At 45.6% G+C, this 17,546-nt stretch overlaps 1 protein-coding gene across 8 annotated transcripts in view; it reads left to right on the top strand.

Moving 5' to 3' along the window:
- Positions 1-17,546, top strand: part of LOC119176820 (oxidative stress-induced growth inhibitor 2) — a 136,162-nt gene that overhangs the window by 105,852 nt on the left and 12,764 nt on the right. For 6 of the 8 annotated variants that reach the window (XM_075877597.1, XM_075877600.1, XM_075877603.1 and 3 more), the window contains 3 exons: positions 9,832-9,886; positions 13,772-13,908; positions 15,763-15,954. In XM_075877597.1, the coding sequence (XP_075733712.1) occupies positions 9,832-9,886; positions 13,772-13,908; positions 15,763-15,954 (384 nt within the window). Of the gene's footprint in view, positions 1-3,202; positions 5,067-9,831; positions 9,887-13,771; positions 13,909-15,762; positions 15,955-17,546 lie in introns of those variants that run through there. The other 2 variants (XM_075877602.1, XM_075877604.1) reach the window with 2 other exon arrangements.

The raw sequence follows: 17,546 nt of genomic DNA, 5'->3' as shown, positions 1-17,546 counted from the left end.
ATGGCAACGCTGATGGCTTAAGTCGATGCCCCTGACGCGAGAGGATGTCTCGAGAACTCTGGCATTTTTTTTCCTGACCTAGACAAGAGCTAGTGATTGTTTTTTTACTCTTTTAGGTGTACTTGTTTGAAAACGTTGAAGACACGGCTATCCAGGGTTTCGGGTTCGGTGTGCTTCCAGTGTTGTTGTTTTGTGTCACCTTAAAGTGTGAGTAACATTTTTAATAAATTGTGTATTTCCTTTAATATCAGTTAAAGGGGAAAATTGCCTGGTGGAGTTTGGCGGAATTGTCCGGCGCTCACCGGCTGAGTAGTTGTGTTTTCATGTGCGTATGTGATGTCTGTTGAGCCCACAATGAAGCAGGTGTTGCCCTCTACTTCATCAAAGACGGTCGTCACCAAACCGACTGCCGGCGCTGATCTCTCCGGACAGTGGCTGCAAACCTCAGCCCATCGAGATCTTCACCCCCCCCCCCCCCCCCCGCGCGAGAGACTGTTACGACCGGCCCTGGGGAGCCAAGCAGGAAGAGTTTGGGGGAGAACCGGTTCTTGACCGACGGTGTCGTCCACCCCCACCTCCCCATTCGGGTTCCTCCTCTCGCCGGGAGAGCTCCGGGGTCTGCTGTGCGTTCGTGACCATGTTTGGTAACATTTTAGGGCGCCGTGACCATATATGGACCTTGTGTTAGGCTGTGCCACTCCATGTGTTGTGAGGTGTGTTTCCCCCTCTCTCGTAGCCGAGGTGCCGGAGACACCGTATTGGCTGACGATGCGGACGGGGCGGGGCGCCCAGTGTCAACGGCGCGGCGCTATAAAATGCCGAAGACGTTTTGTATCACACGCTCTCATCTCTCTTTGGGTCAGTTGACCACTTCTCCACGTGTAAATAAATCTCTGTTGTTCGTTCGGGCGCTTCTTCTCGCTGAATTGTTGGGCGATGGATCCTGCGACGGCGCCAGCTACCGAAAACGAGACCGGCAGGACCCGGAGTCCCAACAAGGCTCAGCGCGGTGCAGTACGCACCATCCGCGTGTGTTTACTTATACGTAAACTTACGATGTATCGATGTGAGCCGCATATTGCCGCATAATCGCAATGCCGACGTATTGCTGCGACCCTTGATGCACACAGAGAACTCGAAATGCTCAAATTAAAAAAAAAAGGTTAGCCGTACACATTGCTCTTACTTTTTCAAGCTGACGTTTCCAGAATGTGCTCCGGCTATACTGCTCCCTAAGACGTCTTTGCATTCGTCTTTTGAAGCTAATAAGACGTGGGTAATTCCATGAGAGGTCGACACGGGTCCGAAAGTTCATATTTTAGATTTGATTGCTCCTATGCTGGTGTTAGAGCATTTTAATTCATCGCGTTGTCTGCAAATATGTACGGATTACCTTAGAGTGTGTCACTGTATTTATTCGTAATCTGGCATTAAAGATAAGCGAAGCGCACCAGAAATGCACCTTTACAGGTAATTATTCCTCAAAGTATTTAATCTGCTTTTCCTCTGCAAGTATGGTCCCGTTCAACTGACTCAGAAGCTGAGGCCCACCTTTTTTTTTTTTTTTACTCCTGACTTCTCATGCGTTTATCGCCTAAATGCATCCTCGAAAACCTAGAACTTCTACCCATAATATCGTCGCTGCAAATAAAATAATGCAGCGTGCTTTTTTTTTTCATATTCTTTTTCCGTGATCTGCTAGGGTCTTTTTTTTTTTGGGGGGGGGGGGGATATAAGAAAAAATGAAGAGGGGTGCATTGAAATATTGATTTTTAATAGGCTTGATTATCGACGAAATTGAAAGTTTGGAGTCATTTAAAAAATATTTTTGAGGTACAGCAACGGTATTGACATGCAGTATTGTAAACACTGTGTTTTAATAGATCACCAAGTTATGAAACAATAGCTGGTTTATCTTAGGTGGAAAAAAAATTTTGAATACAGCAACTTTTGAAAAATGTCACCTGTTCATACATTTTTCAAAAACAGTTTGCTTCAGCCCACAGGCTTCAAACAATCCTGCTTCACTCATCATTACGCGTGCATATAATAAAAAAGGTCATCTTCGTCACGTTAATATTCGTGTTTAAGTCGCCGTTAACTTTCGATAATCTGGAGGCAGAAATGTTGTAGGCCCGTGTGCTCAGATTTGGGTGCACGTTAAAGAACCCCAGGTGGCCGAAATTTCCGGAGCCCTCTACTATATACGGCGTCTCTCATAATCATATGGTGGTTTTGGGACGTTAAACCCCACGTATCAATCAATCGAGATCCTCATTCTCTATGTTGGCGACGTTCTGGTCGTTCTGTAAAATGATTGCTGGTCATAGCGTACAGACAGTGAATTCTGCTTATGTGATTTGTTGCCCCGCCGCGGTGGTCTAGTGGAGTACTCGGCTGCTGACCCGCAGGTCGCGGGATTGAACCCCGGCTGTGGCGGCTGCATTTTCGATGGAGGCGAAAATTCTGTAGGCCCGTGTGCTCAGATTTGGACCCACGTTGAAGAACCCCAGGTGATCGAAATTTCCAGAGTCTTCCACTATGGCGTCTCTCATAATCATATGGTGGTTTTGGGACGTTGAACCCCACGTATCAATCAATGTGCATTGTTCTCCTTATTTGATAGTTAAGCTAGGAACACTATATATTCGCGTAGTGTACAAGGCTAGTTGCCAGATATTCCTTTCATCATTCGTTTTAAAATAAAATTGTGCGAGATGGCGAATTCCTTCGCAGCAACACTTTATGCTTGACAACCCAAACTCTTTAGTTAGCGTATCCCATTAGTTTAAGCGCATGCTTATTATGAGGCAGGTTTGCGCGGGAAATTGCGTCTGGATTTTTTCGAAGAAAAAAGAAAGGTGATCTTTCGTATAATATACACACTATGGTTGTTTCGATAGTTTCTTTTTTTCTGTGTGTGTGAAAGTTGCGAATTGTGCGTGGGTCTCATTTCGAAAATCGGCACCATTGCGATTTTAACGCCTCCAGTTGTCTGTATATCGTTCTACGGCTGTTATATAAATGGGATTCGCGGTTAACCATGGTCCGATTGTGGTATACCGTCAATTTTTTTGTAACCGGATGATTTAATTTCTGAGAAACACATTTTGTTCGTTTTACAGCAACACTCACTCGGACGGCAAATTCTTCTTCCTTGAAGTTATATTTCAGATTGGCTGTTGCTCTGAAGCAAAGGGAAGGTCGCTTAAGTTGATAAATACGGATTGTATACAAGAATGATGAAGCCACCGTTCATATAACAAATGGTGTCTGCAAGTCCTGAAGTGTTCTGTCTGGTGGTCTAGTGGTTAAGGTATACACGGCTGCTGACCCGCAGATCGTGGGATCGAATCCCGGCTTCGGCGGCTGCATTTTCGATGGAGGCGAAAATGCTGTAGGCCCGTGTGCTCAGTATTGGATGCACGATTAAGAACCGCCGGTGGTCTAAATTTCCGGAGTTGGCATCTCTCATAATCATATGGTGGTTTTGGCATGTTGAACCCTACATATCAATCAATCAATCAATGAATCGTAGTGTGCTGTCGCTGGCTTACTTTGTTTGTTCTATACTTGTGAATGTCGCTGCAACACGTTCACAAAACGCTGAATTGGGAGAGCCTCCTTCCCGAAAATTAAGTGCACCGGAATATCGAAGAACTGAAACGAGACATTATTGTCCACTGGCGTTCCTCTTCACGACCACAGGACACGGACGAGCCAGCAGTGCCTTTTTCACGTCTCACAATCATATGCGAACAAAAGAGAGCCGCATTATGAAACTTGGTTGATAACGCTTAGTTAGACGGAATGACAATTACGACATGAGCAGTATGGGGCGCTGGTCTTACGCGTATAGCGCCGCGACCTGTGCACTTCTAGGCTCCTTGAACTATATGTTTTGTGATACCATACTGTAACTGACGTCCAGTGAAATCTGCGAAGCGGTCCACCTTGGCTCTACAAAAGTCCGTATTCTAGGTCGATCACTTTCGGGAACACGTTCGGCGTTGTTCAGCGTCACCGTGTTCAACGTGTGCGGCGCCAAGCGCGACGCTTCGCCGGGACAATGGGAACGCCGTCAGAGAGAGGAGTGGGTATAATAGGCAAAAGAAGAGAAAAGTGAACCCCGTAACTGTCTGCATCAGAGTGCGACACCTCAACAGTAGATCACAAGGGACGGGGGTGAGGGGGGATTAAAAGGATAGGATTAAATGTATAGAGAGATGCGCTGGGCGCGTTAGCTGCGACTGCTATACATCGCGAGCCCCGCCACGGTGGTCTAGTGGCTAAGGTACTCGGCTGCTGACCCGCAGGTCGCGGGATCAAATCCCGGCTGTGGCGGCTGCATTTCCGATGGAGGCGGAAATGTTGTAGGCCCGTGTACTCAGATTTGGGTGCACGTTAAAGAACCCCAGCTGGTCAAAATTTCCGGAGCCCTCCACTACGGCGTCTCTCATAATCAAAGGTGGTTTTGGGACGTAAAACCCCACAAATCAATCAATCAATCAATTATACATCGCGAAAGGGATCCACCTGTCGAATGCAGTGGTTCGCGGAACTAACCTGCGTGCTATGCATGTGCTCAGTGCCGAAAGAAATCGAGCCAAAGAAGGCTACTGTTGGGTTACAGCGAGGGCGCGACCAGTCGCTTCTATTTTTCAGTGGTGTCCGAGCGGCCGCCAAAAGTTGCACACACGTGGTTGCCGGCCGCGCGAAGGCCGGCGTCGCGACTGGCTCGCGCAAGCCGATTTTATCGCGCTGCGTCCGCCAACTGACGCAGACAGTCTAATTCTCTCCCGAGACTGTGAAAGCGCGCTCGTTTGTGTCTGGGAAAGTGTCTCCGTGATCGCGTGTAGCGCCGAAACTTCGCAGAAACCTCCACGGCCAGCGCGTTCACCTCGCCCGCCGAGTCGAATGGCCTGCAAGTGCATCGTGTGTCTGCTTTGAAATGTGATATGTAGACATGTGTCGTACCCGTGGGGCTGGGACCCTGCTGGCTTGACGCGCCGACTTAGCGGGGGCAATTATCTCGAAGGGAAGGAAGTTTCGACCGTGCAGACACGGTCAGTTGTGTTACATCCGTTTTTCGTCCGTCTTAATTTAGCGCCGACGCGCCGCTTTAGTCATGTGTATCTCTTTCGTGGAGAGGACGCCGCTCTTATCAAAGCTAAAATTTCTACCAACTTAATCGGTGAAAGGTGGCTGCGTTCTACTACCATATCTGTACGTAAAAGTGTGAACAGATTCAACTTGTTTTGAAATGTATGAGAAGCAGTTATATTTCAATTATACGAAACTGAACTACATGCGTACTATTGTCATTGACTATTCTATGCAGCGTATAATTTAGTGCCCGGCGTACGTACCGCTATTATGTCATAACTGTAATGCCATGCTATATTTTGTATGCATTATACGCTGTCTTACAAAATATAGAAAAATTCAAGCGACTGTTCGTGCGAACGCGCACGGCTGGACGTCGAGGCAGTTATGCCTTCGTTACAGGCATCTTGATGTGTAATTAGTTCATATAATTAGAGCAAACATAGGAAGAAAGAATACGAAGAAAGGCGTTCCTCGTTTTTTATCCTCTTTCTTCACTAATTTATCTCACCCGCTTATGCACGACCAACTAGCCCAGTGATCTTTTTTTTTTTTAACCTAATGTTTGTCGAAGGGAGAATGGTAAGAAGGGGGAAGTGTCTGCGGAGAAAAGCACTACGCAAAATGCGGTGTTAAAGTTGCATGCTGTTCGCCAATCAGTGTTGCTTTGGTTAGAGCAAAGACCTATTTTTGCAATCTATATCATAAAGGAGCGTTAATCAGCGTCTTTGAAGGAAGGAGGGACGGGAGGGAGAATTCCGCGGAAAAGGTAGGTCATCTTATCGAGATACGAGGGCCAACAACAACAAGCGCTCGACCGGTGTACCTGTCTTCCCGTTAGAGAAGCCGGAGGTACTGGGAATCGAAGCGAACCCGCATTGGAGGCGGAACTGTAAAAATGAAAAAGAAAATAAATAAATACTGCACGTAACAATGTTTTTCATTCGAGCGTTTCGACCGCTATCCGGCATTCATGTTCATCCTGCAGGCATATCCCATTTATGAAAGCAAGATGCCCATTTTCATGCAGGTTCTCTCTCATTACTCCACACTCGTCAGCATTCGTGCGGTACCTTTTACCCGATAGCCCCGCCGCGGTGGTCTAGTGGCTAAGGTACTCGGCTGCTGGCCCGCAAGTCGTAGGATCGAATCCTGGCTGCGGCGACTGCATTTCTGATGGAGGCGTAAGTGCTGTAGGCCCGTGCGCTCAGATTTGGGTGCACGTTAAAGAACCCCAGGTTGTCGAAATTTCCGGAGCCCTCCACTACGGCGTCTCTCATAATCATATGGTGGTTTTGGGACGTTAAACCCCACATATCAATCATTAATCTGTAACCCGATATGACGCGCGTGTACGCAGTAACGTGGTGTCTCATTTCACCGTGTTCATGAGCCCTCACGTATCGCCATACGCAAGAGGCTATAAATGGAAATATCCTTGACGTCGCCGATTTCATAAGGGTGAAATATTGTCTGATCAGATTGCGTGCGCATGACGTTTGCTGTAAGTTGTCTTTATACTTTTTTTTTCTTGGCCTCTACTTTTACCATCCTGCCACGACTGCTGACTACCCTTCTGGTGTCAGCAAATATGGCTGAAATGGGTACGTGAAGTAATTTTTTCGGCTTATTTAAATTAAAGAATCAATCGCTACAAACTAACACTGACCTCTAGTCATAGAATGCCAATTAAAGAGACAGCAAGGTTATGCAGGATACCTTTCTATGCAATACATATCTTTAATAAAATTTCTATCGCAGTCAGGATTCGGTTGTTTTTGCAGGTGAACGCTATACGTCGAGATGGAATCGATTTGTCACAGCTAAATTGAAGTCGAACTGACTAACGAAAAATTCTTAGTTTTTAAAGTATTGACTCTAGGGATTTTTTTATGACATACCTTTTTATGACATACATTTTGTCTTTCTTTAAAAATCACTAAACGCGCACTCAATTTGATATACTCACAATTGAATTTCAATGTTGATATCAAAATTGGCAGTGCAGTGCCCGGCGCGCAAAAAATGCGACCACTCTGTTACGTCAAACCGGAATTTGCGTGACAAAGAAGTGACGACAAGGCGCGTTGAAGGAGAGTCTGGTCATGGAAAAACGGCAAATAGTCTAAGATACACGAGTAGACTGCTGGCTTTGTGTGTGTGATGTATGGTTCTTACCTACTCTTTTTTAAACTATGAACGCTTTTACATTCGACGCATTACCTCCGCCATCTTTGGTTGTTAAGCGAATGTTTTCCCATTTTGTTTGGTGGTGTGAATTGACAAGATCGTGACATGTCGATTGTGCCAAACCGGCCGTTTTCACGCGTGTGCATTTACTGTATTTCCCGTCGGGGAAATAATGGCAAACTCGGGTGCAGCCACTGCGGAGCTGCTTCTTGCAGGCGGGCGAAAGGTTCACCTGGCTGCAAGACGAAGCTCCGCAGTGCCTGAGTTGTTTACTGTGCAAATTAAGATACGGTGGAATCATTGCGCTATTCTTTCGCACAGCACGAAATAAACACGATACTTGGTGCAAGTGAGATCACTTGCCGCTTTTCACAAGATCGCGGGAAATGATGACGATGAATTATGGCTGAGTGCTTTCCAGTGAGTGGGATTTAAACCGTACACTCGTTGCGCAATTAGCATTGTGAGATGACTGGTTGTCATTTTACTCTTCTGTCATGCTCTATTACGTAGATTAACCGATTCCTTGTCCGACATGATGCCGGTATGTCTTTTTGCGAAAGGGTTTCGAGCTCTGTGGTATGGAACACTGGACTGCCACGCAGAGGTCCCGGGTTCAAATCCCGTTCAGTCGGTCACTTTGACAAACTTTATTTGAGTCCTGGGGAGGGGCTAGGAGCCCATTGAGGAACTCGCCTGTAATGGGGAAGGGAGCGAGAGGTTTCCGAACACTTCACAGGGCTCCTGGACGGTCCTAGTCGACCGAGGTAGTGCTAAAGATGCATTGGCTGGTAAATGTCTGCCTAGGTTACGAGGTGTCTCCTGCTTTTGGCATGTAAGCGGGGGCACCTTCACATGAGGATTTGATCCTCCTAGGTATTTTTTTTTTCTCTTTTATTTCGGTAACGCCTCCAACGGCGACGCTGCTTGATGCAGGAACGGGTGGTTTTCGACTGTTTTCTTTTCATCTTTCTTCAAATGTCTTCCACAGATGGTTACCAACCTCGATTAGATTTGTGGGGTTTAACGTCCCAAAACCACCTTATGATTATGAGAGACGCCGTAGTGAAGGGCTCCGGAAATTTAGACCACCTGGGGTTCTTTAACGTGCACCCAAATCTGAGTACACGGGCCTACAACATTTCCGCCTCCATCGGAAATGCAGCCGCTGCAGCCGGGATTTGAACCCGCGACCTGCGGGTCAGCAGCCGAGTACCTTAGTCACTAGACCACCGCGGCGGGGCTTGGTTACCAACCTCTCAATCTTTTTTGGTTGGTTATTTTTCAATGTCTTAAAACAGCAGTTAAGTTTACATAAGTGAAAACTTGGTTGTGGTAGAGTTTCCTCAATATATGAAGGAAAAAATAATGCCCGCGAATGACTCGTGTGCATATATAAGCAAGTATTATGCTAGTTTGCGTAATTTGTTTTTATTTTCGACGAACTTACCAACTGTGGAACTAACATTTTTTTTTTTCGTCTATATACGCTACTTGACGTGGCTCTTTCAAGGATGGGATACAGAACTTCCGCGAGGCTAGCTATATTATATGCGTATACTCTTCAATAAGCAAGGCTCTGGCTGCGTTTTCCTTTAGCTTTTTGCTGTCAGAAGTCATTGGGGGGAGGGGGGGGTCAGTATTTTTTTTTTTGCGCATCGCATGTTCGATCAGCGTCAAATGAAACCCGAACAGCGGCAAGCCGTCACGATGGCATAGTGCGTGCCGTCCAGTTATCACCATCGACAGGCGCGCGCATCCTGTTTGGGAGCTCTGCGCTTATGTGCGTGCCTGTCCTTGCTGATAAGTGGACGGCTATATCATCGCGAAGTCTTGCCGCTGTTCGGCTTTAATTTGATGCTGATAGTACATGATTTCCACTGCGTGAGCCGGACCTTATACTTTGTCAAACGTTCGGTTGCAGCTATCAAATACCTTCCGGCTGACTACCTGCCAGTCATGCCAAGAATATCTGGTTGATGAATGTTTGTCCATTTGATTTTGGAGAATTAAACACAATAGTTTCTTTTTCATTTTAATCGCAGCTGAACGCGGCCGTTAATGTTCGCCGTGTGCATCGCCGTCACGTCGAGAGTTTTATTTTATTAGCAGACAAGCTTGAAAAAGAGGTGGCAATGAGAGGCAGCCTTCACGATCGATTCGACGATTGCATATATCGCGGATACATAATCAATAAAACAGTCAAAAACTTTTTTTGAAATATACTGGCCGAAAACAACTGCTTTGCTTATATGTGAACAGTATATTGCATACAAATCTTTTTTTTTTCTAACGGAGAAGTTATGCCTTATTCCATTATAAAGTAACTTTAAAATCGAGGATACCCAGGCCTAATAATAGGCCCCATCAAGCAAACGGTTCCTGTTGAGCCTATGGGCAAGTGCGCAGTCCACTCAAATCTCAACTATGTCTTACATAATTGTGTGTTGCTGCAGTCCAACACGTGTTTACCGTGTGAGTATACTTGCTGTGTCGAGAGCACATTCGTAACTGCTCATATTTCTTTGATTTTAGGAAATTCAAGGCGTACGTGTAGATATGGCCGTCTACAAGGAGGTTGTTGTTATTGGTAAGTAGTCTTCTTTTCTCGTTGTTTTTGCCTCGTCGCGGTGACCCAGTGGTCACGGTGCTCCGCTACTGACCCGAATGACGCGGATTGAATCACGGTCGTGGCGATCGCATTTCGATGTTACGTTTACGAACTCCGTGGTGGTCTAAATTCAATCCATGTGACATGGATTCCTCCATAATGGCGTTTCGTGCAGCCTATAAGTCAATTTGAGACATTAAACACTAGACTAAGCAACTATGTTTGCTCGAACCTATGTTTCCTCCCCCTTCCTTATTTTGAAACTAAACGAGAAACAACCGCCTTTTCTTCAGGTTGGCAAGGGCTACCTTCGAAGGAGCTACTCGGGACTTACTGGGGGACTATTCCCAAATCCCTTGCTTGATTTGTCGGGTTCGCAGCAGAAGCAAACCTGCCAATGAAGTGACGTAGAGCGAGCAGTTCGCATACTGAACAATAGTAGTGCAGCCAGAATTTTTTTCCCGTGGGTGGGTGGGGGTTGGAGGTTAGTTATAGGTAGTCTGAGCTCGTTCGTGCGTTCGTGTGTGTGCTGTACGCATGCAATATTGAAAATTTTCCGGGTGAGTGGTTGGGATGAACCTCTACCCTTTCCCCGGCTGTGCCAGTGTTCCGAATTATTATAGACAGTTTTTCACAGCTAATTTGTATATTCAAAACTATATGGCACCACCGCACTGCCACGGCCAACGTTTATAGATATACATTTATAAACGTTGGCCACGGCCGGCTCCTCGGCGGCGCGGCCGCGATGTGGCGTGGGGCGGACGTTTCCCTGTAGCCTACGGCGAGAAACGGTGGTGGCAGTGATTCTTAAAGAATGAAAAAAAGGCACCCGATTTCTGTCAGCCATAACGCGACACGGCGCAGTGTCTAAGAGAAAAAAGTGCCGCCATATCCACGAAGTGAATGATGATGAGTGGGCGAAGCTCTGGAGGAAAACCTGGTAAACCATGAATCTTCCGTACCTTTTGCCCACTCGATTTTATTACAATGCTCCCCCTAGCGTACGTCGCCGCACTAAATCGAACGATTGCCTTTCGCCAATGATGACACGTGCCGTATGTGACATTATTCCTATTTTATAACATCTCGCATCTTTCATCATCAACTACAAGTACCGCCGTCTAGTTTATAACATCTTGCATCTCTTCATCATCAGCTACAAAACCCGCCATCTAGTGAACACTGAAAGAACTAAACGAGAGGTGGCTACATGCAGGAGACGGTGCCGCCATCTAGTGAACACTGCAAGAACTAAACGAGAGAAGGCGACATACAGGAGACGGTACCGCCATCTAGTGGACACTGCAAGAACTAAACGAGAGGTGGCTACATACAGGGGACGCACAGCCCACGCCTTAAGGAGCTTCGCCCCTAAAAAAAAGAGAGAGAAACGGGCTGCGCAGACTATGCGCTGCGACCGCTTTGCTGGTCTTCAATCCGGGAGCGGCGGCGGCGAATCGGCCGGCCATCGTCGACGGTGAAGTGGAAAGGAAAAAGCCTTTAGATCGCGTGTTCAAACGTTGGTTGATTGATATGGGGAGATTAACGTTCCAAAACCACCATATAATTATGAGACGCCGTTGTGGAGGGCTCTGGAAATTGCGGCCACCAGGGGTTCCGTAACGTGCACTTAAATCTGGGCACCCGGGCCTACAGCATTTTCGCCCCCATCCAAAATGCAGCAGCCGCAGCCAGGATTCGACCCGCGACCTGCGGATCAGCAGCCGAGTACCTAATCCACTAGACCACCGCGGCGGGGCATGTGTTCAAACATGGCAGCGCCCGTTCGCTGAGCTGTGATCGCAAGGTGGCCACACCACCGCCGTGCTTTATTGATGGTCCGTTCATGCGCGCCGTCCGTATGTCGGATGCAAGAGTTGTTCCGGTTGTCTCTAGTCATCCGAGTACGAATTTCGGACACAGCACGTGTAGAGAGTTTTTGCGCCTGCAGCGAAAACGCTGACCTTCAACACGGCGAATACGACGTCAAGTGCTTACCAGCCAAGCTATGTGACTTGTAAGTGTACACGGAAATCGCAGCACCGTTAGTGTGGTTTGGTTTTGAACGTATCACGTTTCGGTCATAGGTATGTTGACATCAGCCGCCAAAATAAATGAAGCGCATCGTATGAGACTTGCTGTGTGGTCGCAAGGAATGTCGCATTTCGAAGGGCAGAGGAGGCAGCAGCAGCATCCGCCGCCACGGCCGCCGCCTAGTAGTAGGTATCTGAGCATTGGCTGAGCTGGCCGGTAGGTCAGTTTATCGACCAATCAGCTGTAAGCGCTTGCCTTTCACGCGGAGCACTTACATCACGAAGCGTCCCCTAAAACGTCATCACGGAGCCGGCAGTTCACATAAACTTTCTTTGAGAAATCAGGTGGAAGCACACGCTTGTCAAATCTGGTGGCGAATTCATGACATCCAGAGGCGGCGCCAAAGAGTGGGCACGTGAAGGGGTGGGTGGGGGGTGGGGTGGCTGTACGGGAGCTTTTCTAAAATTGTTGCCGCCACACAACACAATGACCAAGTTCCACCTCTCTGGCCCCCTGAAGGAATTGACTTATTGTGGGTGCCCCCTGTAAAATAATCCTGGTGCCGCTCCTGATGATATTAGATGTTCTCGCTAGCCAATTATATATACGCCTTCTTAGCGGCACGTGATCTTCACATGCGCTCAAACGTCGAGCTCGCAAAGCTGAGGCAGTGCACCAGCGGAGTGCCGAAGACTCCAAAATGCAAACTTGAGAAGCTGTGGAATCCCGAAACGAGGTTTGTTGCAGTGTGCGTGTGCGTTGTTCCGCATAGAGGGGAGGGGTGGGCCAAGTTTCATCGCAGCCTCCCTCCCCCGCCCCTGGTTGGTAGGGGATAACACGTTTCAGAATGGATGAAAAAAAAAAAATGAAAACGTAGCTTCTCATAGTGGCCTACTTTTGGCCCCTGGCTCTTTGAGCTGAAATAAAGATGGGAAGTAAACAGATCTTTTAGTGCGCCCCGCCGCGGTGATCTAGTGACTAAGGTACTCGGCTGCTGACCCGCAGGTCGCGGGATCGAATCCCGGCTGCGGCGGCTGCATTTCCGATGGAGGCGGAAATGTCGGCCCGTGTGCTCATATTTGAGTGCACGTTAAAGAGCCCCAGGTGGTCGAAATTTCCGGAGCCCTCCACTACGGCGTCTCTCATAATCATATGGTGGTTTTGGGACGTTAAACCCAACATATTAATCAGATCTTGTAGTGCAACTTAAAGGACCGTTGAGTGCCATAACGGTCAGAAACCTCAGTCACCATAACTGAGTAAACCTATAAAGCAGACTTTGTCCTCCCACCCCTTGCTTATATACATATATAGAGGGTATTTACGCGATTGTAAGGTCGACTGATTTTGTCTTCATTTGAAATCCGAGGTGGGGGGGGGGGGGTTGAACCTTGAATTGAAAACGAGTTTCGGTTGTGAAGTCTTTCTGAAAATGATCTCCGCGTATTTCTGCAAAGCTAGCTTTTGTGCACATTTTTTAGGTACTGCCGTGAAGCCACCTTCACAGATTGGTTGCTTCACGATGTGTTATGTTTTTTTTTATTGAAATGTGCTCGTGCTCTTCTCTTTTTTTTTTTTATGCCGTGCCATTTTCGGGGGTCGACTTGCATTCAAGTCAACTTATAATTGTGTAAATACGATATTTCTGTAGTTAGTGGTTATTAAAAAATAATGCACTATAGGTATAATATTTGGCACTTTTATATTTATCCTAATCACATAACAGAAGAAGTTAGTGCGGGTATTGTGCAAAAATCATTTTTAGCAATCTGGCATTATGTATATATAACCAGTGCTCATATTATGGTTCTGATCTGATCTATTCAGGCAATGGGCCATCGGGCATCACCATGTCATACTTCCTGGCTGGTAATTGGCCGTACTACGCACCTGGTGCCTGTCACCCAAACCCGTACCTACATGCAAGACTTGAAGATAATCGAGATCTTTCTCTAGTTGAACAGGTAAGAAAATGAGCATGCCCTATTAACACATCTGTACCATACAAGTATTAGCAGTCATCTTGCCAGCATACAGTTCTACATTTATACAGAACATTTCTGGGGTTCTGGCTTGTTCCTTCGCAACATGTAGTTTTAGATGTGAAGATCAGCTTATGAATAAGGCCTATCTTTTGTCATGCCATAGCCGCCGCTAGTACTCGGACTGCCCATAGATGGCTCTGCGGTAGAGCACTCGATCCGCGTCATTTAAGCGTGTGCTTCGGTACGAGTAGACCAGCGCTGCGCTGCTCTGTATAATAATAAAAGAACTTGCTCTTCTCTCTTTCACACATACAGCGTAGTAGCATGAATGAAGACATGAGCATGAGTGTGGTGGAGGCGAGGGCTTGCAAAGTGGCTGCAGCGTGGAAGCACTGGCAAGACCCAGAGTTGAGAGCTCGAAGCTGAAGTGAGACGCAAGCGCCGGCAAGCCAACCCTTGTGGTCCAGAATGCCAATGTACTTATCGACATTGTAGCTTCAAGTTTATGATGTAGGAAACACAACCATGAACGTCTATGGTGATGAATACAGAGCACCTCTTTAGAGAATGTCAAGTCAACCCATAGCTGCTTCGCATACTACTGAGAGTTCCCTTTAGGTTAAATGTGTGCAATATTTATTTTACTGGAGACAGTGAAAATATATTACATTATTGGCTGCACATGCAGTGTCCTACCCTATTTTGGGCAAGGGGCTGATGACAAAGTGCTGGCTATCCTGGGTTCAGATAAGGAACTACATTTACAGTTAAACCTGATATTATTTTTGGTCTGATAAAAACTTATTTTTAATTACACATTAGTATTCACTACTGCACTCAACTATCACGATGTAAAGTTGGTATTTGTAGTCACTATAGTACATTTATGAAAAGAGGATCCCCTCCCCATACCCATGATATTTTGCAGCATTGTAAAAAAGGCATTTAAAGGCCTGTTAGAGCAATACTGCTTTATTATTGTTATACATGATGGTGGGAGATTTATTGAGCAGCATATTGTTAATAAATATAAGAAAGATTAATGGTACGAGTATGCTGCCTTGCATACTCTGACTTTACCAAATGTTGGATATGTATAAGATAAGTTTTCTCTGTAAGTTGGCAGATTCCTAGAGGTTTTATTTTGTTTTGCAGTTTGCTTTAAAATTTTATGTAATTGCTGCTTTAGACCTATAATTTTAGTATATACAATTAAACCTCTTTATAAGAGGCATACTCCAGGCAGCAATTCTTGTGTTTTATATGAGATGTCTCTTATAAGCAGGGTACCTCGTATGCATTTCTTTTTTCAGCCCAGCTTTTACTTTAGGTTCACTGGTGCCTCTTATACCCATTTTTGTTTTATATCAGTGTTTCTTATAAAGGGGTTGGAGTATATAAAGGGGTTGGAGTATAAAGCCTTGTATGAGTCATGTAGATACTTTGCTGCAGTATATTTTCTGTAAAATGTTTATAGTGAACCAAACCGTGTCAATAATTAGAAAGCGACTCCAATGAAACCGTCAAAATGATGTGTCTTCAACAAAGTAAATCTCGCTAGAAACACTAATACGATATCTTGTAAAGCGTGCTTGAACGTGGTGATCTTAAAAGTGTGCTAAAATACACTTTTTGATTTATGAGCATTTGTTCTATTTTATATGATGAAAAGAGAGATAAAAACAAAGGGATGGCAATATATACTTTAATATTGCAGATAAAAAAGCCACTAAGCTTCTAAACTGGAGATACTCAAATGATTATGGTTTGGCTTTGTCTTCCATCTGTTTCATCGAATTCTGCCTACTGTTATTCTGTCATTCTGGAATGCAGGACCTCTCGTCATTGAGCTCTGGCCTCGAGGGACGCTCGTGCAACCCGGTGTCGTTGCTCTTAGACACCTTGTGCCATCCCGATGCTGATCTTGGCTCTGACGAGCCTTCCACTCTGAGTTGGGTTCACGATTCATCCAAAGCACTGGACCATGTTGTCATTGGCAGTGGTCCACCAGGAGGCAGTTGGCAGGTAGGCGTACAATCCTACTCTCCCGATTTATCAAGGGGCCTCCAGAATTTCAGGTAACCTTCGCCATTGTATGTCAATGGTCATAAATCTTCCTAAAAGCAGGTATAGGTTCAAGTTAAAAGAAAACTAAAGACGTCGGCTCTAAAAATGCTATGATCGTATGTTCAATGCATGTCACTTTCACCCCAATACAGTGTTGTCTTGCAAAAAAGTGAATTAAGATGGTCAAGGCGCTATAATAGATTGATTGATATGTGTGGTTTAACGTCCCAAAACCACCATATGCTCATAAGAGACACCATAGTAGAGGGCTTCGGAAATTTCGACCTCTTGGGGTTCTTCAACATTCACCCAAATGTGAGCACACGGGCCTACAGCATTTTCGCCTCCATCAAAAATGCAGCCGCCGCAGTCTGAATTTGATTGCGCAACGTGCAGGTGAGCAGGGGCTATAATAGATGTCGGGGGACACAGCAGATCTTGACTCCTAATTAAACACACATGTACATGCTATATAATGACAAGCACCAGTATGATCGCTGACACCTACAAACTTTACAGGCAATCATGCGCTTATGAGATCGCTACAGCTGTGAGAAACAGTACTTAGTACAGCAGTTTTCTTCTTGCCGGTTTCCCCCACCCCGCCCATTTAGTTCACGAATCTGCCGGATTTCAAGCTCTCCAGGTTGGCAGGCATGGTATGTTGTTGTTTCATAAAGACAGGGAAATTTATAAGCAGTAAATGAGGTTCACATGATAAACCTCAAAAAAAAGAAAGACCAAACCTGGTGAATATGTAATATCAATTCATAAGTACTTTAATTCAAGAAGTAAAAACAAGTGTTGCGAACCTTGCAGGAAAAGCAAGTGAGCAATGAGCAAAAATGAAAGAAATATACTTGCTGCTGCATGAGCTAGAAACTCAGCGTGTTCATTTTGGCAAGCTTTTCCAAGACACTTATGGGGAAATAATCATGCCTTTATGTTTGATTACCAGAAGTTCATTCTGCCTGTGTGTTTCTTCGTCTTCTGAAATCAATAGCCAATGAAGCCGACTTTTGGTTTCAGAGATGCACCAACTAGCTTAACAGCGAGTGCTGCTAGACAGGAAAGTAGGCAGAAATCTTTTGCAGGGGAAGGGGGGGGGGGGGGGGTCATTTTTTTTTCTGTATGCCACGGCAAAAAAAAAAAAAATCGAGGGGAGGCAGTCTTGGACCGAGTGTACTACCTCTTGGCTACACCACTGCTACTAGATGTTTGGTTACTTTTTTTTATTATGTGCACCAGCAAACAGTAAAGAAGCAATTACACATGCACACTTGTTATTCAGATTTTCTGAGGCATTTCACAGAATGAAGCTTGGGTGAATAGTGAATTTTAGGTTGAAAGCTAATTCGAAGCAATTGTGATTTTGGTCAAATAATTTTGAATCGATTTCGAATAGTGTATATATCGCATAGTTTAGAAAAAGAGGGGCATATTTGTGATAACCATACTAACCTGCACAATATTTTTTTGGAAATTCAAACAAGGCCTGTTCAAATGCTATTTTTTCTTTTTGCATCAAAGGAACTGGAAACAACCTTGAA

Source organism: Rhipicephalus microplus, chromosome X, assembly GCF_043290135.1.
Source record: "Rhipicephalus microplus isolate Deutch F79 chromosome X, USDA_Rmic, whole genome shotgun sequence".
NCBI classification, from domain to species: domain Eukaryota; kingdom Metazoa; phylum Arthropoda; class Arachnida; order Ixodida; family Ixodidae; genus Rhipicephalus; species Rhipicephalus microplus.
Note: the sequence above shows the minus strand (reverse complement) of the source record. Positions and strands in the feature narration are given on the sequence as shown.